The 22,145-nt window shown below is 46.5% G+C and overlaps 1 protein-coding gene across 1 annotated transcript in view; it reads left to right on the forward strand.

Annotated features, from left to right (window-relative positions):
- The window catches only part of SLC4A5 (solute carrier family 4 member 5), a 222,869-nt gene that overhangs the window by 134,163 nt on the left and 66,561 nt on the right, over positions 1-22,145 (forward strand). Inside the window, exons 14-16 of the mRNA XM_038746335.1 lie at positions 5,677-5,738; positions 11,267-11,467; positions 17,518-17,631. Coding sequence (XP_038602263.1) covers positions 5,677-5,738; positions 11,267-11,467; positions 17,518-17,631 — 377 coding nt within the window. The remainder of the gene's footprint in view (positions 1-5,676; positions 5,739-11,266; positions 11,468-17,517; positions 17,632-22,145) is intronic.

Below are 22,145 nucleotides of genomic sequence, written 5' to 3' on the forward strand. Positions count from 1 at the left end.
TAGTACAGTGCTCTGCACACAGTAAGTGCTCAATAAATACGATTGAATGAATGAATGAATGCTCTGCACACAGTAAGCGCTCAGTAAATATAAGATTGAACGAATGAATTAACAAAATAAATAGAAAATATGTACAAGTAAAATAAATAAAGTAATAAATCCGTACTGCGAGTCCACTGCTGGGTAGGGACTGTCTCCATACGTTGCCAACTCGTACTTCCCAAGCACTTAGTACAGTGCTCTGCACACAGTAAGCACTCAGTAAATACGATTGAATGAATGAATGTTCTGCACACAGTATGTGCTCAATAAATATGATTGAATGAATGAACAAAATAAATAGAAAATATGTCCAAGTAAAATAAATAGAGGAATAAATCCGTACTGTGAGCCCACTGTTGGGTCGGGACCATCTCTATATGTTGCCGACTTGGACTTCCCAAGCGCTTAGTACAGTGCTCTGCACACAGGAAGCGCTCAATAAATAAGATGGAATGAATGACTGAAATCTGTACATTAAAGGTGCATTCTTTGTGTTTGTTTCCGTTGCAATTGTTGAGTTTTGTAACTGAATTGTGCCATCTCTGTCTTTACCGCACTCACCCGTGGGACCGCTCCTCAACACAAGTGAGTAGTAATATAATATGTTGGGTTTTGTTCTCTGTCTCCCCCTTCTAGACTGTGAGCCCACTGTTGGGTAGGGACCGTCTCTACATGTTGCCAACTTGGACTTCCCAAGCGCTTAGTACAGTGCTCTGCACACAGTAAGCGCTCAATAAATGCGACGGATTGATTGATTATTTTGTGGATAACGGGAATGCCCATCCTCCCCTCTTTGGGGAGACCTTGGATTTTGATTTTCGCCGTAAACGGAAAGCGTGTTTTGGCGGGGAGGTTTCTAATTGGGAATGGCTCAGCATCAATCAGTTAATCAGTTGTTGAGTACTTGCGCTGTGCAGATCACTGTACTAAGCACCCTTTCATCCATCCAAGTACTTCCCAAGCGCTTAGTACAGTGCTCTGCACACAGTAAGCGCTCAATAACTACGATTGAATGATGTTTACTTCATTGATTCATTCCTTCATTCAATCGTATTTATTGAGCGCTTGCTGTGTGCATTCATTCATTCATTCAATCGTATGTATTGAGTGCTTACTGTGTGCATTCATTCATTCATTCATTCAATCATATTTATTGAGCGCTTACTGTGTGCAGAGCACTGGACTAAGCGCTTGGGAAGTACAAGTTGGGATCCTTGAAGGCACTGAGTGCTTGCTGTGTGCATTCATTCATTCAATCGTATTCATTGAGCGCTTACTGTGTGCAGAGCACTGGACTAAGCGCTTGGGAAGTACAAGTTGGGATCCTTGAAGGCAGGGATGATGTTTACTTCACATTCATTCATTCAATCGTATTTATTCATTCATTCATTCAATCGTATTTATTGAGAGCTTACTGTATGCAGAGCACTGGACTAAGTGCTTGGGAAGTACAAGTTGGGATCCTTGAAGGCAGGGATGATGTTTACTTCATTCATTCATTCATTCATTCATTCATTCAATCGTATTTATTGAGCGCTTACTGTGTGCACTCATTCATTCATTCAATCGTATTTATTGAGCATTTACTGTGTGCAGAGCACTGGACTAAGCGCATGGGAAGTCCAAGTTGGCAACGTCTAGAGACAGGCCCTACCCGACAGCGGGCTTATGGTAGTGGCTAAGCGCTCACTACATGCCAGGCACTGTACTAAGCACTGGGGTAAGTCATCATCATCATCAATCATATTTATTGAGCGCTTACTGTGTGCAGAGCACTGGACTAAGCACTTAAGTCCTAGGTTATCAGGTTGGATGCAGTCTCTGTCCCACATGGGGCTCACAGTCTAGGGACTGAGCATTGTACTAAGTTCCTGGGAAAGGGTTTTACTTGTACATATTTATTCTATTTATTTTATTCTCTTAATATGTTTGGTTTTGTTGTCTGTCTCCCCCTTCTAGACTGTGAGCCTGCTGTTGGGTAGGGACCGTCTCTAGATGTTGCCAACTTGGACTTCCCAAGCGCTTAGTACAGTGCTCTGCACACAATAAGCGCTCAGTAAATGCGATTGAATAAATGAATGAATGCTTTGCACATAATAAGAGTTATTATTATTATTATTAATCAATACAATTTGTTCCCTGTCTCCCCCTTCTAGACTGTGAGCCCGCTGCTGGGTAGGGACCGTCTCTACATGTTGCCAACTTGGACTTCCCAAGCGCTTAGTACAGTGCTCTGCACACAGGAAGCGCTCAATAAATACGATTGAATGAATGAATGAATGAATATATATGTTTGTACGTATTTATTACTCTATTTTATTTGTACATATTTATTTTATTTTGTTACTATGTTTTGTTTTGTTCTCTGTCTCCCCCTTCTAGCCTGTGAGCCCGCTGTCGGGTAGGGACCGTCTCTATCTGTTGCCAACTTGGACTTCCCAAGTGCTTAGTCCAGTGCTCTGCACACAGTAAGTGCTCAATAAATACGATTGAATGAATTAATGAATGAATGCTTTGCACATAGTAAGCACTTAACAAATACCATTATTATTATTATTATTAATAAATGCGATTTGTTGTCTGTCTCCCCCTTCTAGACTGTGAGCCCACTGTCGGGTAGGGACCGTCTCTAGATGTTGCCAACTTGGACTTCCCAAGTGCTTAGTACAGTGCTCTGCACATAGTAAGCGCTTAACAAATACCATCATTATTATTATTATTATTATTAATCAATACAATTTGTTCTCTGTCTCCCCCTTCTAGACTGCGAGCCCACTGTTGGGTAGGGACTGTCTCTATATGTTGCCAACTTGTACTTCCCAAGCGCTTAGTCCAATGCTCTGCACACAGTAAGCGCTCAATAAATATGATTGAATGAATGAATGAATGCTTTGCACATAGTAAGCGCTTAACAAATACCGCTATTATTATTATTATTAATAAATACGATTTGTTGTTTGTCTCCCCCTTCTAGACTGTGAGCCCGCTGTTGGGTAGGGACCGTCTCTAGATGTTGCCAACTTGTACTTCCCAAGCATTTAGTACAGTGCTCTGCACATAGTAAGCGCTTAACAAATACCATTATTATTATTAATAAATACGATTTGTTCTCTCTCTCCCCCTTCTAGACTGTGAGCCCGCTGTTGGGTAGGGATTGTCTCTAGATGTTGCCAACTTGTACTTCCGAAGAGCTTAGTCCAGTGCTCTGCACACAGTAAGCGCTCAATAAATACGATTGAATGAATGAATGAATGAATGCTGTGCACATAGTAATTGCTTAACAAATGCCATTATTATTATTATTATTATTAATAAATACAATTTGTTCTCTGTATCCCGGCTCCACCACTTGTCAGCTGTGTGACTTTGGGCAAGTCACTTCACTTCTCTGGGCCTCAGTTCCCTCATCTGGAAAATGAGGATGAAGATTGTGAGCCCCTCGTGGGACAACCTGATCACCTTGTATCTACCCCAGCGCTTAGAACAGTGCTTTGCACATAGTAAGTGCTTAAAAAATACTAACATTATTATTATTATTATTATCATTATTATTATTATTATTATTATTCTAGACTGTGAGCCCGCTGTTGGGTAGGGACCGTCTCTAGATGTTGCCAACTTGGACTTCCCAAGCGCTTAGTCCGGTGCTCTGCACACAGTAAGTGCTCAATAAATACGATTGAGTGAATGAATCGATGACTGCTTTGCACATAGTAAGCGCTTAACAAATACCATTATTATTAATAATAAATGCAATTTGTTCTCTGTCTCCCCCTTCTAGACTGTGAACCTGCTGTTGGGTAGGGACCGTCTCTCTATGTAGCCAACTTGTACTTCCCAAGTGCTTAGTCCAGTGCTCTGCACACAGTAAGCGCTCAATAAATACGATTGAATAAATGAATGAATGCTTTGCACATAATAAGCGCTTAACAAATACCATTATTATTATTATTATTAATAAATATGATTTGTTCTCTGTCTCCCCCTCCTAGACTGTGAGCCCGCTGTTGGGTAGGGACCATCTCTAGATGTTGCCAACTTGGACTTCCCAAGCGCTTAGTCCAGTGCTCTGCACACAGTAAGCGCTCAATAAATACGATTGAATGAATGAAGGAATGAATGAACGAAAGGTGGGAGTTGAAGCCATGGGAGCGAATGAGTTCTCCAAGGGAGAGGGGGTAGATGGAGAAGAGAAGAGGACCCGGAATTGAGCCTTGAGGGAACCCCCACCCCCCGTTAGAGAGTCCTTAACTGGGGAAAAATGACTCCGGTGGAGTCAAATAGAGCCTGGGAGGCCCAAAGACCTGAGTTCTAATCTCGCTCCGCCACTAGCGAGAAGCAGTGTGGCTCAGTGGAAAGAGCCCGAACTTGGGAGTCAGAGGTGGTGGGTTCCAATCCCTGCCCTGCCACTTGCCAGCTGCGTGACTTTGGGCAAATCACTTCACTTCTCTGTGCCTCAGTTTCCTCATCTGGAAAATGGGGCTGAAGACTGTCCCACGTGGGACAACCTGATGACCTCGTATCTCCCCCAGTGCTTAGAACAGTGCTTGGCACAGAGTAAGCGCTTAACAAATACTGTAATTATTATTATGATGCAGCGTGAAGCATTATGAAGCAGCGTGGCTCAGTGGAAAGAGCCCGGGCTTTGGAGTCAGAGGTCAGGGGTTCAAATCCCGGCTCCGCCACTCGTCAGCTGTGTGACTTCGGGCAAGTCACTTCACTTCTCTGGGCCTCAGTCACCTCATCTGTCAAATGGGGATGAAAGACTGTGAGCCCCCCGTGGGACAACCTGATCACCTTGCATCCCCCCAGTGCGACAACCTGATCAACTTGTTAACCTCCCCAGCGCTTAGAACAGTGCTTTGCACATAGTAAGCGCTTAACAAATACTATTATTATTATTATTACGGGGATGAAGACTGTGAGCCCCCCGTGGGACAACCTGATCACCTTGTTAACCTGCCCAGCGCTTAGAACAGTGCTTGGCACATAGTAAGCACTTAACAAATACCATTATTATTATTATTATTATCAATCAATCAATCAATCGTATTTATTGAGCACTTACTGTGTGCAGAGCACTGGACTAAGTGCTTGGGAAGTATTATTATTATAATTATGGGGATGAAGACTGTGAGCCCCCCGTGGGACAACCTGATCCCCCCTTCTAGACTGTGAGCCCACTGTTGGGTAGGGACTGTCTCTAGATGTTGCCAACTTGCCAACTTGTACTCCCAAGCGCTTAGTACAATGCTCTGCACACAGTAAGCGCTCAATAAATACGATTGATTGATCACCTTGTTAACCTCCCCAGTGCTTAGAACAGTGTTTTGCACACTGCACCTAATAAATGCCATTATTATTACTATTATTATTATTATTAGACTGCGAGCGTCATGTCGGATAGGGACTGTATTCGGCCTAGCTCGTATCGATCCCAGCAATTACAACAGGGCCTGACACATAGTAAGTGCTCAACAAATACGATCAAAAACAAGAATTCCCGCCGGTTTTGGGGGAGACTGAGTCGGGACGGGACAGGGAGGGAGGGAGGGATGGATGGATGGATGAACCGTCTCGACGGAAATGCTTCGCGTGGAATTGTCGGCTCACCAACTCCCTTGTCTTCCACAGTGAACACGACAACGTTCAACGCTTCAGCTCCGCTGACGCCCAACATCACTAACAGTTCTCTGGTAAGCAATCAATCAATCAATCAATCGCATTTATTGAGCGCTTACTGTGTGCAGAGCACTGGACTAAGCGCTTGGGAAGTCCAAGTTGGCGACATGTAGAGACGGTCCCGACCCAACAGTGGGCTCACTTCCTATGAAGAATCAGCGAGTCTGAGGCTCAGTCCTGTTTGCGGGAGTTTTTTTGTGGGAGGGTATTAATAATAATAATGATGATGGCATTTATTAAGAGCTTACTATGTGCAAAACAATCAATCAGTCAATCAATCGTATTTATTGAGCGCTTACTGTGTGCAGAGCACTGGACTAAGCGCTTGGGAAGTACAAGTTGGCAACATCTGGAGACGGTCCCTACCCAACAGTGGGCTCAGCAAGTCTGTGGCTCAGTCCTGTTTGCGGGAGGGTATTAATAATAATAATAATGATAGCATTTATTAAGCGCTTACTATGTGCAAAACAATCAGTCAATCAATCGTATTTATTGAGCGCTTACTGTGTGCAGAGCACTGGACTAAGCGCTTGGGAAGTACAAGTTGGCAACATATACAGTCCCTACCCAACAATCAATCAATCAATCTCTCAATCGTATTTATTGAGCGCTTACTGTGTGCAGAGCACTGTACTAAGCACTTGGGAAGTGCAAGTTGGCAACATATAGAGACAGTCCCTACCCAACAATCAATCAATCAATCACTCAATCGTATTTATTGAGCACTTACTGTGTGCAGAGCACTGTACTAAGCGCTTGGGAAGTACAAGTTGGAAAGATATAGGGACAGTCCCTATCCAACAATCAATCAATCAATCAATCAATCGTATTTATTGAGCACTTACTGTGTGCAGAGCACTGTACTAAGCGCTTGGGAAGTCCAAGTTGGCGACATTTAGAGACAGTCCCTACACAACAGTGGGTTCATAGTCTAGAAGGGGGAGACAGAGAAAAAAACAAAACATATTAACAAAATAAAATAAATAGAACAGATATGTACAAGTAAAATAAATAAATAAATAAAAAGAGTAATAAATATGTACAAACATATATACGTATGTATATATATACACTGTTCTAAGCGCTGGGGAGGTTACATGGTGATCAGGTTGTCCCACGGGGCGCTCACGGTCTTCATCTCCATTTTACAGATGAGGGAACTGGGGCACAGAGAAGTTAAGTGACTTAATGATAATGATGATGGCATTTATTAAGCGCTTACTGTGTACAAAACACTGTTCTAAGCGCTGGGGAGGTTACAAGGTGATCAGGTTGTCCCACGGGGGGCTCACAGTCTTCATCCCCATTTTCCAGATGAGGGAACTGAGGCCCAGAGAAGTGAAGTGACTTGCCCAAAGTCACCCAGCTGACAATTGGCGGAGCGGGGATTTGAACCCATGGCCTCTGACTCCAAAGCCCGGGCTCTTTCCACTGAGCCACGCTGCTTCTCTGATACATGTTAGGTACATGTAGATACATGTTAGGTTGGACACAGTCCCTGCCCCACATGGGGCTCAGCTTTAATAACCATTTTACAGATGAGGTAACAATTAATCAATCAAGCAATCAATCGTATTTATTGAGCGCTTACTGTGTGCAGAGCCCTGTACTAAGCGCTTGGGGAGTACAAGTTTGCAACATATAGAGACGGTCCCGACCCAACAGTGGGCTCACAGTCTGGGGTGGTGGGGGGGGGGGGGGGTCCAGTGAATAATAATAATAATAATGAGAGCATTTATTAAGCGCTTCCTCTGTGCAAAGCACTGTTCTAAGCGCTGGGGAGGTTACAAGGTGATCAGGTTGTCCCACATGGGGCTCACAGTCTTCATCCCCATTTTACAGATGAGGGAACTGAGGCCCAGAGAGGTGAAGTGACTTGCCCAAAGTGACACAGCCGACAAGTTAAGTGACTTGCTCAAGGTCACACAACAGACACCTGGTGGAGTCAGGATTAGAACCCAGGTCCTACAGACTCCAAGGCCCACTAGGTTCCATCCACTAGGCCACGTAGGGGTAGTAGTAGTAGTAATAATAATAATGATAATAATAATAATAATAATAATAATGGCATTTATTAAGTGCTTAGGCCCTCTGTGCTTAAGCCCTGGAGTAGATAGATACAAGGTAAGCAGGTTGTCCCACATGGGGCTCACAGTCTCAATCCCCATTTTGCAGATGAGGCAACCGAGGCCCAGAGAAGTGCAGTGGCTTGCCCAAGGTCACGCAGCGGACAAGTGTCCCGACTCCACCAATTGTCAGCTGTGTGACTTTGGGCAAGTCACTGCACTTCTCTGGGCCTCAGTGACCTCATCTGCAAAATGGGGATGAAGACTGCGAGCCCCCCGTGGGACAACCTGATCACCTTGTAACCTCCCCAGCGTTTAGAACAGTGCTTGGCACATAGTAAGCGCTTAATAAATGCCATTATTATTATTATTATTATTATTAAGTGGCGGAGCCGGGATTAGAACCCACGTCCTCTGACTCCAAGGCCCGGGCTCTTTCCACTGAGCCACACTGCTTCTCATAAGACTGCGAGCCCTATGTGGGACAAGGACTGTGCTCAACCTGATTTCCTTGTACCCCCCCCTGCCCAGCGCTTACTACAGTGCTTGGCACATAGAAAGCGCTTAATAAATACCACAGTTATTATTATTAGAGAAGCAGCGTGGCTCAGTGGAAAGAGCCCGGGCTTTGGAGTCCGAGGTCATGGGTTCAAATCCAGGCTCTGCCAACTGTCAGCTGTGTGACTTTGGGCAAGTCACTGCACTTCTCTGGGCCTCAGTTCCCTCATCTGCAAAATGGGGATTAAGAATGTGTGCCCCCCGTGGGACAACCTCATCACGTTGTAACCTCCCCAGCGCTTAGAACAGTGCTTGGCACATAGTATGCGCTTAATAAATGCCATTATTACTATTATTATTATTAAGTGGCGGAGCCGGGATTAGAACCCACGTCCTCTGACTCCGAGGCCCGGGCTCTTTCCACTGAGCCACACTGCTTCTCATAAGACTGCGAGCCCTATGTGGGACAAGGACTGTGCTCAACCTGATTTCCTTGTACCCCCCCCTGCCCAGCACTTACTACAGTGCTTGGCACATAGAAAGCGCTTAATAAATGCCACAGTTATTATTATTAGAGAAGCAGCGTGACTCAGTGGAAAGAGCCCGGGCTTTGGAGTCAGAGGTCATGGGTTCAAATCCAGGCTCTGCCAACTGTCAGCTGTGTGACTTTGGGCAAGTCACTGCACTTCTCTGGGCCTCAGTTCCCTCATCTGCAAAATGGGGATTAAGAATGTGTGCCCCCCGTGGGACAACCTCATCACGTTGTAACCTCCCCAGCGCTTAGAACAGTGCTTGGCACATAGTATGCGCTTAATAAATGCCATTATTACTATTATTATTATTAAGTGGCGGAGCCGGAATTAGAACCCACGTCCTCTGACTCCGAGGCCCGGGCTCTTTCCACTGAGCCACACTGCTTCTCAAAAGACTGCGAGCCCTATGTGGGACAAGGACTGTGCTCAACCTGATTTCCTTGTACCCCCCCCCCCCCTGCCCAGCGCTTACTACAGTGCTTGGCACATAGAAAGCGCTTAATAAATACCACAGTTATTATTATTAGAGAAGCAGCGTGGCTCAGTGGAAAGAGCCCGGGCTTTGGAGTCCGAGGTCATGGGTTCAAATCCCAGCTCCGCCAATTGTCAGCTGGGTGACTTTGGTCAAGTCACTTCACTTCTCCGGGCCTCAGTTCCCTCACCTGTAAAATAGGGATGAAGACTGTGAGCCCTACGGGGGACAACCCGATCGCCTTGTAACCTCCCCAGCGCTTAGAACAGTGCTTTGCACATAGTAAGCGCTTAATAAATGCCATTATTATTATATTATTATTACTGAGAAGCAGCGTGGCTCTGTGGAAAGAGCCCGGGCTTTGGAGTCAGAGGTCATGGGTTCGAATCCCAACTCCACCACATGTCTGCTGTGTGACCTTGGCCAAGTCACTTAACTTCTCTGAGCCTCTGTTCCCTCATCTGTAAAATGGAGATGAAGACTGTGAGCCCCCCGAGGGACAACCTGATCACCTTGTAACCTCCCCAGCGCTTAGAACAGTGCTTTGCACATAGTAAGCGCTCAATAAATGCTTTTATCATTATATCATTATTACTATTATTATTAATCCCCATTTTCCAGATGAGGTCACCGAGGCCCGGAGAAGTCGAGCGGCTTGCCCAAGGTCACACAGCGGCCAAGGGGCGAAGTGGGTTTAGAACCCAGGTCCCTCCGGCTCCCAGGCCCGGGCTCTATCTATCAGGCCACACTGCCAAGAAGCGGCGTGGCTCGGTGGCAAGAGCCCGGGCTTGGGATTCAGAGGTCATGGGTTCGAATTCCGGCTCCGCCACTTGTCAGCTGGGTGACTTTGGGCAAGTCGCTTCAATCAATCAATCAATCAATCAATTGTATTTATTGAGCGCTTACTGTGTGCAGTGCACTGTGCTAAGCGCTTGGGAAGTCCAAGTTGGTAACATATAGAGCCAGTCCCTACCCAACAGTGGGCTCACAGTCTAAAAGGGGGAGACAGAGAACAAAACCAAACATACTAACAAAATAAAATAAATAGAATAGATATGTACCAGTAAAATAAATAAATAGAGTAATCAATCAATCAATCATTTATTGAGCACTTACTGTGTGCAGAGCACTGTACTAAGCGCTTGGGAAGTCCAAGTTGGCAACATCTAGAGACAGTCCCTACCCAACAGTGGGCTCACAGTCTAAAAGAGTGGGCTCACAGTCTAGAGTAACAAATATGTAATAATAATAATAATGGCATTTATTAAGCGCTTACTATGTGCAAAGCACCGTTCTAAGCGCTGGGGGATGCAAGGTGATCAGGTTGTCCCACGTGGGGCTCAGTCTTCATCCCATTTTACAGATGAGGTAACTGAGGCACAGAGAAGTTAAGTGGCTTGCCCAAGGCCCCACAGCTAAGTGGCGGAGCTGGAATTCGAACCCATGACCTCTGACTCCAAAGCCCGGGCTCTTTCCATTGAGCCACGCTGACGTATATACGTATATACTTCTCTGGGCCTCATCTTGGCTCATTGGAAAGAGCACGGGCTTTGGAGTCAGAAGTCATGGGTTCGAATCCCGGCTCCGCCACATGTCTGCTGTGTGACCTTGGGCAAGTCACTTAACTTCTCTGAGCCTCAGTTCCCTTTTCTGTAAAATGGGGATGAAGACTGTGAGCCCCACGTGGGACAACTTGATCACCTTGTATCCCCCCCAGCGCTTCGAACAGTGCTCTGCACATAGTAAGCACTTAACAAATGCCATTATTATTATTATTATTATTATTATCTGGAAAACGGGGATGAAGACTGGGAGCCCCCCGTGGGACAACCTGATGACCTTGTATCTCCCCCGGCGCTTAGAACAGTGCTCGGCGCGTAGTAAGCGCTTAACAGATACCATCATCATCATGATTATTATTATTATTATTATCACGACGTACTGTCTTGTTCTCCTGCTTTTCCCATTCCCAGTCTGATCCCGTCAACCTGACAGCTCTGGACTGGAGCCTGCTGAGCAAGAAGGAATGTCTCAAGTATGGCGGGAATCTCCTGGGCCCATCCTGCAGATTCGTCCCCGACTTGGCCCTCATGTCCTTCATCCTCTTCTTCGGGACCTACTCCATGACGCTCACCCTGAAGAAATTCAAATCCAGCCGCTATTTTCCCACCAAGGTGAGGGCCCTCCCCCGGCATCGACCCGTTTATCGGTAATAGGGGTCAGTCAGAGTCAGAGGTCCTGGGTTCGAATCCCCACCCTGCCCCATGTCAGCTGCGTGACCTGGGGCAAGTCACTTCACTTCGTCACCTCATCTGTAAAATGGGGATTAAGACTGTGAGCCCCACGTGGGACAACTTGATCACCTTGTATCCCCCCCCCCCCGACCAGCGCTTAGAACAGTGCTCTGCACATAGGAAGCGCTTAACAAATCATCATCATCAATCGTATTTATTGAGCGCTTACTATGTGCAGAGCACTGTACTAAGCGCTTGGGAAGTACAAATTGGCAACATCTAGAGACAGTCCCTACCCAGCAGTGGGCTCACAGTCTAAAAGGGGGAGACAGAGAATCAATCAATCAATCAATCGTATTTATTGAGCGCTTACTGTGTGCAGAGCACTGTACTAAGCGCTTGGGAAGTACAAATTGGCAACATAGAGAGACAGTCCCTACCCAACAGTGGGCTCACAGTCAAAAAGGGGGAGACAGAGAATCAATCAATCAATCAATCGTATTTATTGAGCGCTTACTATGTGCAGAGCACTGTACTAAGCGCTTGGGAAGTACAAATTGGCAACATCTAGAGACAGTCCCTACCCAACAGTGGGCTCACAGTCTAAAAGGGGGAGACAGAGAACAAAACCAAACATACTAACAAAATAAAATAAATAGAAGAGATATGTACAAATGCCATCATTTGTTTTTTTTATTTTATTTTTAATAATCATAGCAACTAATAATCAATCAATCGTGTTTATTGAGCGCTTACTGTGTGCAGAGCACTGTCCTAAGCGCCAAGTTGGCAACATATAGAGACGGTCCCTACCCAGTGGGCTCACAGTCTAAAAGTCTACTTGTATTACTTGTACATATCTATTCTATTTATTTTATTTTGTTAGTATGTTTGGTTTTGTTCTCTGTCTCCCCCTTTTAGACTGTGAGCCCGCTGTTGGGTAGGGACTGTCTCAAATGTTGCCAATTTGTACTTCCCAAGCGCTTAGTACAGTGCTCTGCACACAGTAGGCGCTCAATAAATACGATTGATTGATTGATTGATTGAATGTTCTTGGAGAAAAATGATCCGGGAAGCAGTGTGGCTCAGTGGAAAGAGACCGGGCTTTGGAGTCAGAGGTCATGGGTTCGAATCCCGGCTCTGCCAATTGTCAGCTGGGTGACTTTGGGCAAGTCACTTCACTTCTCTGTCCCTCAGTTCCCTCATCTGTCAAATGGGGATGAATTCAATTAAGCGCTTAGTACAGTGCTCTGCACATAGTAAGCGCTCAATAAATACGATTGATTGATTGATGAAGACTGTGAGCCCCCCGTGGGACAACCTGATCACCTTGTAACCTCTCCAGCGCTTAGAACGGTGCTTTGCACATAGTAAGCGCTTAATAAATGCCATCATTATTATTATCATTATTATTATTATTATTATTATTATTATTATTATTATTATTATTATCCGGGGATGAGAGTGAAATAAGGACTGGATTGGGGGGAGACAGGAGGTAGAAAGGACAATGAGGAGGCTGATGCAGTAGTCACGGAGTCTGTGAACCTTCAGTCTGTGAACCTCCTGAGGCTATGTATGCTCTGGTTGTCTTGCATTAATCTCAGTGCTTAGCACAGTGCATGGACCATAATGAGCATTTACTAAAGACTTTTATAACCCCTAATAATAAGAAGCCTCAGCAAGAGATGTTAAAGAGCCCACTGTTGGGTAGGGACTGTCTCTATATGTTGCCAACTTGTACTTCCCAAGCCCTTAGTCCAGTGCTCTGCACACAGTAAGCGCTCAATAAATACGAGTGATTGATTGATTGATTGATGCTATCCATTCAATCAGTCGGTTGTATGTATTGAGCGCTGACCGTGTGCAGAGCGCTGGACTAAGCACTTGGGAAGTACAAGTCGGCGACGTCTTGAGACGGTCCCTACCCAACAACGGGCTCACATTCATTCAGTCGTGTTCAATCGTATTAGTTGATTTATTGATTCGTATTTATTCATTCAATAGATACGATTGAATGAATGAATGAATGAATTGAGCGCTTACTGTGTGCAGAGCACTGGACTAAGCTCTTGGGAAGTACAGGTCGGCAACATCTAGAGACGGTCCGTACTCAACAACGGGCTCACATTCATTCAGTCATACTCAATCGTATTTATTGATTCATTGATTTATTGATTTACTGATGCATATTTATTCATTCAATAAATACGATTGAATGAATGAATGAATGAACTGAGCGCTTACTGTGTGCAGAGCACTGGACTAGGTGCTTGGGAAGTACAAGTCGGCGACGTCTAGAAACGGTCCCGACCCAACAACGGGCTCACATTCATTCAATCGTATTCAATCGTATTTATTGATTCATTGATTTATTGATGCGTATTTATTCATTCAATAGATACGATTGAATGAATGAATGAATGAATGAACTGAGCACTTGCTGTGTGCAGAGCACTGGACTAAGCGCTTGGGTAGTACAAGTCGGCAACATCTAGAGACGGTCCCTACCCAACAACGGGCTCACATTCATTCAGTCGTACTCAATCGTATTTATTGATTCATTGATTTATTGATTTATTGATGCGTATTTATTCATTCAATAAATACGATTTAATGAATGAATGAATGAACTGAACGCTTACTGTGTACAGAGCACTGGACTAGGTGCTTGGGAAGTACAAGGCGGCAACGTCTAGAGACGGTCCCTACCCACCAACGGGCCCACATTCATTCAATCGTATTCAATCGTATTTATTGATTCCTTGATTTATTGATGTGTATTTATTCATTCAATAGATACGATTGAATGAATGAATGAATGAATTGAGCGCTTACTGTGTGCAGAGCATTGGACTAAGCGCTTGGGAAGTACAAGTTGGCGACGTCTAGAGACGGTCCCTACCCAACAGCGGGCTCACATTCAATTGTATTCAATCGTATTTATTGATTCATTGATTTATTGATACGTATTTATTCATTCAATAGACACGATTGAATGAATGAATGAATGAACTGAGCGCTTACTGTGTGCAGAGCACTGGACTAAGCGCTTGGGAAGTACAAGTCGGCAACGTCTAGAGACGGTCCCTACCCAACAATGGGCTCACATTCATTCAATCATATTTATTGATTCATTGATTTATTGATTTATTGATGCGTATTTATTCATTCAATAAATATGATTGAATGAATGAATGAATGAATTGAGCGCTTACTGTGTGCACAGCACTGTACTAAGCGCTTGGGAAGTACAAGTCGTCAACATCTAGAGATGGTCCCTACCCCCCAGCGGGCTCGCAGTCTAGAAGGGGGAGACAGACAGCAAAACAAAACATGGGGACAGGTGTCAAGTCGTCAGAACAACTTAGGGCTCACAGTCTCAATCCCCATTTTACAGATGAAGTCATTGAGGCCCAGAGAATAATAATAATGATGATGGTATTATTATTGATGGTAATGATGAAGTGCTTAGCAAATGTCACTAGAAAATGGTATTTATTGAGCGCTTACTGTATGCAGGGAACTGCACTCAGCACCTGGGAGAGGCCAGTCCAAAAGAATTAGGGGACACGGCCAAAATTTATGAATGAGTTGTTGCTCAACTGATGAATGTGAGCCCGTTGTTGGGTAGGGACCGTCTCTATATGTTGCCAACTTGGACTCCCCAAGCGCTTAGTACAGTGCTCTGCACACGGTAAGCGCTCATTAAATATGATTGGATGAATGAATGAATGAGCCCAGTCCTTGCTCAAAAAACGTCAACTGTCCCAGCCAGGGAGCAGAGCTCCCTGTTGCCAGCTTGTACTTCCCAAGCGCTTAGTACAGTGCTCTGCACACAGTAAGCGCTCAATAAATATGATTGAATGAATGAATGAGCCCAGCTTAGTACAGTGCTCTGCACACAGTAAGCGCTCAATAAATATGATTGAATGAATGAATGAATGAGCCCAATCCTTGCTCAAAAAACGTCAACTGTCCCAGCCAGGGAGCAGAGCTCCCTGTTGCCAGCTTGTACTTCCCAAGCGCTTAGTACAGTGCTCTGCACACAGTAAGTGCTCAATAAATATGATTGGATGAATGAATGAATGAGCCCAGTCCTTGCTCAAAAAACGTCAACTGTCCCAGCCAGGGAGCAGAGCTCCCTGTTGCCAGCTTGTACTTCCCAAGCGCTTAATACAGTGCTCTGCACACAGTAAGCGCTCAATAAATATGATTGAATGAATGAATGAGCCCAGCTTAGTACAGTGCTCTGCACACAGTAAGCGCTCAATAAATATGATTGAATGAATGAATGAATGAGCCCAGTCCTTGCTCAAAAAACATCAACTGTCCCAGCCAGGGAGCAGAGCTCCCTGTTGCCAGCTTGTACTTCCCAAGCGCTTAGTACAGTGCTCTGCACACGGTAAGCGCTCAGTAAATATGATTGAATGAATGAATGAATGAGCCCAGTCCTTGCTCAAAAAACGTCAACTGTCCCAGCCAGGGAGCAGCCTCCAAGTCCAAAAAGAGACTGGGCCCGTCAGTCAGGCAGTCGTATTTATTGAGCGCTTCCTGTGTGCAGAGCACTGGACTGAGCGCTTGGGAGTGGACAGTAGAATGAACGAACGGACGCAATCCCTGCCCACAGTGAGCTGACAGTCGAGAGGGAGGAGACGTGAGTACCAAGAGCTTAGTCCAGTGCTCTGCACACAGTAAGCGCTCAATAAATACAATTGATTGATTGATTGAGTAGAAATAAATAAACGACGGATACGGCCGTAAGTGGTGTGGAGCTGAATGGATAAAGGGAGTGAGTCAGGGCGACGCAGGAGGGAGTGGGAGAAGAGGAAAGGAGGGAGCAGTCAGGGAAGGCCTCCGGGAGGAGACGGGCCTTCAATAAGGCAGGATGTGGGACGGAAGGGTATTTATTTAAAAACGTCTCTATATGTTGCCAACTTGTACTTCCCAAGCGCTTAGTCCAGTGCCCTGCACACAGTAAGCGCTCAATAAATACGATTGAATGAATGAATGCCCCCCCCCCACGACCAGGATAAAGGATGACGGCTTGTGAAGGAGGGGAGATTTGGATTGTAGCATCGGATAACTTCTCTGTGCCTCAGTTACTTCAGGGGAAGCAGCGTGGCTCAGTGGAAGGAGCCCGGGCTTTGGAGTCAGAGGTCACGGGTTCAAATCCCGGCTCCGCCACTTGTCAGCTGGGTGACTTTGGGCAAGTCACTTCGCTTCTTTGGGCCTCAGTTCCCTCATCTGTAAAATGGGGATTAAGGCTGTGAGCCCCCCGTGGGACAACCTGCTCGCCTTGTAAACTCCCCAGCGCTTAGAACAGTGCTTTGCACATAGTAAGCGCTTAATCAATCAATCAATCAATCGTATTTATTGAGCGCTTACTGTGTGCAGAGCACTGTACTAAGCGCTTGGGAAGTACAAGTTGGCAACGTATAGAGACAGTCCCTATCCAACAGTGGGCTCACAGTCTATAAGACTTAATAAGGCTTAATAAATGCCATCATTGTTATTATTATCTGTAAAAATGGGGTTGAAGACTGTGAGCCCCCCGTGGGACAACCTGATCACCTTGTAACCTCCCCAGCACTTAGAACAGTGCTTTGCACATAGTAAGCGCTTAATAAATGCCATTATTATGATGATTATTATCCTCCCCGAGCCCTGGGCTGGTCTCCCCAGATGCAGGCCTGAGGGCCGGCCCTGGCTCCAACCCCCCATTCTTGGCCTTTCACCCTTCACCCACCATCCACTGGTCTCCCGCGCTGCCAATATCAATCAATCAATCAATCAATCGTATTTATTGAGCGCTTACTGTGTGCAGAGCACTGTACTAAGCGCTTGGGAAGTCCAAGTTGGCAACATCTAGAGACGGTCCCTACCCAACAGTGGGCTCACAGTGTATATCCCACCCCATCTGACTCGGCTCTTTCTTCCCCGTGCTCGTGTGCCCCCCTCCCGTCCCACCCTCCTCCCCGCCGTTACAGATCCGAGCCCTGGTCGCCGATTTTTCCATCGTCTTCTCCATCCTGATATTCTGTGGGATCGATGCTGGTTTTGGATTGGAGACCCCCAAGCTGCACGTCCCCAGTGTCATCAAGGTTTGCCCCGCACGGCTCAGCCACGCTCTCTCCTCCCGGGCCCCCGTGTGCTCCTTCCATCCACCTCCACCCTGCCCTTCATCCTCCCCTGCATCCTCACCCATCCAGCCTTTCATCCTCCCCTCCATTCTTCCGTCCACTATGCCTTTCTTCCCTCTCTCCATCCTGCCTTTCATCCTCCCCTCCAACGGGCCCTCCATCCTCCTCTCCATACATCTTCGATCCTCCTCCCCACATGCCTTTCACCTTGCCCTCCATCTTCCTCTCCACCTAACCACCATCCTTCTCTCCATCCTGCCCTCTATCCTCCTCTCCTCCTCTCCTCCATCCTTTTCTCCATCCTCCTCTCCTCCATCCTTCTCTCCATCCTGCCGTCCATCTTCCTCTCCACCTAGCCTCCATCCTTCTCTCCAACTTGCCCTCCATCCTTCTCTCCATCCCGCCCTCCATCCTCCTCTCCTATCCTCCATCCTGCCCTCCATTCCCTTCGCCATCTTGCCCCCATCCTCCTCTCCTATCCTTCATCCTGCCCTCCATCCCCTTCTCCATCTTGCCCTCCATCCTCCTCTCCTATCCTCCATCCTGCCCTCCATCCTCCTCTTCTCCTCTCCTCCATTCGTCTCTCCATCCTGCCCTCCATCCCCCTCTCCTTCTCTCCATCTTGCCCTCCATCCTTCTCTCCTATCCTCCATCCTGCCCTCCATCCTTCTCTCCATCCTGCCCTCCATCCTTCTCTCCTATCCTCCATCCTGCCATCCATCCTTCTCTCCATCCTGCCCTCCCCTCCTCTCCTCCATCCTTCTCTCCATCCTGCCGTCCATCTTCCTCTCCACCTAGCCTCCATCCTTCTCTCCATTTTGCCCTCCATCCTCCTCTCCAATCCTCCATCCTGCCCTCCATCCTCTTCTCCATCTTGCCCTCCATCCTCCTCTCCTATCCTCCATCCTCTTCTCCATCTTGCCCTCCAACCTCCTCTCCTATCCTCCATCCTGCCCTCCATCCTTCTCTCCATCTTGCCCTCCATCCTCCTCTCCTATCCTCCATCCTGCCCTCCATCCTCTTCTCCTATCCTCCATCCTGCCCTCCATCCTCCTCTTCTCCTCTCCTCCATCCTTCTCTCCATCCTGCCCTCCATCCTCCTCTCCTTCTCTCCATCTTGCCCTCCATCCTCCTCTTCTATCCTCCATCCTGCCCTCCATCCTTCTCTCCATCCTGCCCTCCATCCTCCTCTCCTCCATCCTGCCCTTCATCCTCCTCTCCTCCATCCTTCTGTCCATCTTGCCCTCCATCCTCCTCTCCTCCTCTCCTCTATCTTTCTCTTCATCCTGCCGTCCATCTTCCTCTCCACCTAGCCTTCATCCTTCTCTCCATCTTGCCCTCCATCCTTCTCTCCACCCTGCCCTCCATCCTCCTCTCCTATCCTCCATCCTGCCCTCCATCCTTCTCTCCATCTTGCCCTCCATCCTCCTCTCCTATCCTCCATCCTGCCCTCCATCCTCCTCTGCTCCATCCTTCTGTCCATCCTGCCCTCCATCGTCCTCTCCTCCTCTCCTCCATCCTTCTCGCCATCCTGCCCTCCACCCTCCTCTCCACCTATTCTCCATCCTTCTCCCCATCCTGTCCTCAAAGAGCTTTCCTCCCTTCTGTCCCCCTGGGCCCTGGGCAGCGCTTCCTGACCTCAGAACTACCACTTCCTTCTCTTCCTTCTCTTCTCGATGGCTCAGACCACGGCTCTCTGGGGAATTAAAGATGGGGCAGCTTATATTCTGAGCGCTAAAGCGAGCGCGGAAAAGGCAAAGTCAATGATCGATCCGTGTAAATGATAATGCGCTCAATCGTCCCCCGAGAGTAGGAAGAGAAAGAGAGAGTCGACTTGCCCCCATCCATCTTCCCTCAACTCAGAAGGCCGTGACCCCTTGAGTATGGATTGCCCTGTTATCTCCTCAAGGTCATTCATTTATTCAATCGTATTTATTGAGCGCCTACAGTGTGTAGTGCACTGGACTAAGCGCTTGGGAGAGTCCAATGTAACAGATTTTGAGCGGGGCTCAGTGGAAAGAGCACAGGGTTGGGAGTCAGAGGTCATGGGTCCTAATCCCGGCTCCGCCACTTGTCTGCTGTGTGATCTCGGGCAAATCACTTAACTTCTCTGGGCCTCAGTTCCCTCATCTGTAAAATGGGGATGAAGACTGTGAGCCCCTCGTGGGACAACTTGATCACCTTGTAACCTCCCCAGCTCTTAGAGCAGTGCTTTGCATGTAGTAAGCGCTTAATAAATGCCATTATTAGTATTATTATTATTGTCATTTAACTTCTCTGAGCCTCAGTTCCCTCATCTGTAAAATGGGGATCGAGACTGTGAGCCCCACGGGGGGCAACCTGATGACCTTGTCTCTCCCCCAGCGCTTAGAACAGTGCTTTGCACATAGTAAGCGCTTAATAAATGCCATTATTATTATTATTATTAAGTCATTTAACTTCTCTGGGCCTCAGTTCCCTCATCTGTAAAATGGGGATCGAGACTTTGAGCCCCACGGGGGACAACCTGATGACCTTGTATCTCCCCCAGCGCTTAGAACAGTGCTTGGCACATAGTAAGCGCTTCACAAATACCATCATTATTATTCCCTGCCCACGGCGAGCTTACAGTCTAGAGGGGGAGAAACACACATTAATAGGAATAAATAAATGACAAATGTGGATATAAGTGCTATAAGACTGAGGGAGGGTTGAATAGAGAGAGCAAATCCAAGAGCGAGGATGACGGAGACGGGATTGGGAAAAGAGGAAAGGAGGGCGTTGGCAGGGAAGGCCTCTGGGAAGAGATTCATTCATTCACTCAATCGTATTTATTGAGCGCTTACTGTGTGCAGAGCACTGTACTAAGCGCTTGGGAAGTACAAGTTGGCAACATCTAGAGACGGTCCCTACCCGACAGCGGGCTCACAGTCTAGAAGAGATGGGATTTTAATAAGGCTTTGAAGGTAGGGAGAAGCAGCGTGGCTCAGTGGAAAGAGCCCGGGCTTTGGAGTCAGAGGTCATGGGTTCAAATCCCGGCTCCTCCAACTGTCAGCTGTGGGACTCTGGGCAAGTCACTTCACTTCTCTGGGCCTCAGTGACCTCATCTGGAAAATGGGGATTAAGACTATGAGCCCCCCACCGTGGGGCAACCTGATCACTTTGTAACCCCCCCAGCGCTTAGAACAGTGCTTTGCACAGAGTAAGCACTTAAATAAATGCCATTATTATTATTATTATTATTATTATTTGTAACCCCCCCAGTGCTTTAGAACAGTGCTTTGTACCTAGTAAGTGCTTAATAAATGCCATTATTATTATTATTATTATTATTTTTAACCCCCAGCACTTAGAACAGTGCTTTGCACATAGTAAGCGCTTAATAAATGGCATTATTATCATTATTATTTGTAGCACCCCCAGCGCTTTAGAGCAGTGCTTTGCACCTAGTAAGCGCTTAATAAATGCCATTATTATTATTATTATTATTTGTAACCCCCCCAGCGCTTTAGAGCAGTGTTTTGCACCTAGTAAGTGCTTAATAAATGCCATTATTATTATTATTTGTAACCCCCCCAGCGCTTTAGAGCAGTGCTTTGCACCTAGTAAGCACTTAATAAATGCCATTATTATTATTATTATTATTTGTAAAAAAAAAAACCAGCACTTTAGAACAGTGCTTTGCACCTAGTAAGCGCTTAATAAGCTTAATAGGGGAAGCCGCGTGGCTCAGTGGAAAGAGCCCGGGCTTTGGAGTCAGAGGTCGTGGGTTCAAATCCCGCCCCCGCCACTTGTCAGCTGTGGGACGTTGGGCAAGTCACTTCATCTGGGCCTCAGTTCCCTCATCTGGAAAATGGGGATGAAGACTGTGAGCCCCTCGTGGGACAACCTGATTACCTTGTAACCTCCCCAGCGCTTAAAACGGTGCTTTGCACATAGTAAGCGCTTAACAGATACCAACATTATTATTATTAATAATAATAATAAATGCCATTATTATTATTATTATTATTATCATCTGTGGGATTTGAGGAGGGAGGGCATTCCAGGTCAGAGGCAGGATGAGGGCGAGGGGTCGGCGGCGAGACAGGCGAGGTGGCGGCCCACTGAGCAGTTGCCATTCGAAGAGCGAAGCGCGCGGGAGGAGAGCGGCAAGGTGGGAGGTAAGAGGGGACGAGGTGGATTGAAGGCCTTAAAGCCTGTGGCGAAGAGTCTCTGTCGGCCTCCTAATCGCCATCAATCGTATTTATTGAGCGCTTACTGTGTGCAGAGCACTGGACAAAGCGCTTGGGAAGTCCAAGTTGGCAACATCTAGAAACGGTCCCTACCCAACAGCGGGCTCACAGCCTAAAAGGGGGAGACAAAACCAAACGTACTACAAAATAAAATAGAATAGAGATGTACAAGCAAAATAAATAAATAAATAAATAAATGACTAAATAAATAAATAAATAGAGTAATAAATATGTACAAGCATATATACATATATACAGGTG

The sequence above is a fragment of the Tachyglossus aculeatus genome, chromosome 5 (genome assembly GCF_015852505.1).
Source record: "Tachyglossus aculeatus isolate mTacAcu1 chromosome 5, mTacAcu1.pri, whole genome shotgun sequence".
In the NCBI taxonomy this organism is placed as follows: Eukaryota; Metazoa; Chordata; class Mammalia; order Monotremata; family Tachyglossidae; genus Tachyglossus; species Tachyglossus aculeatus.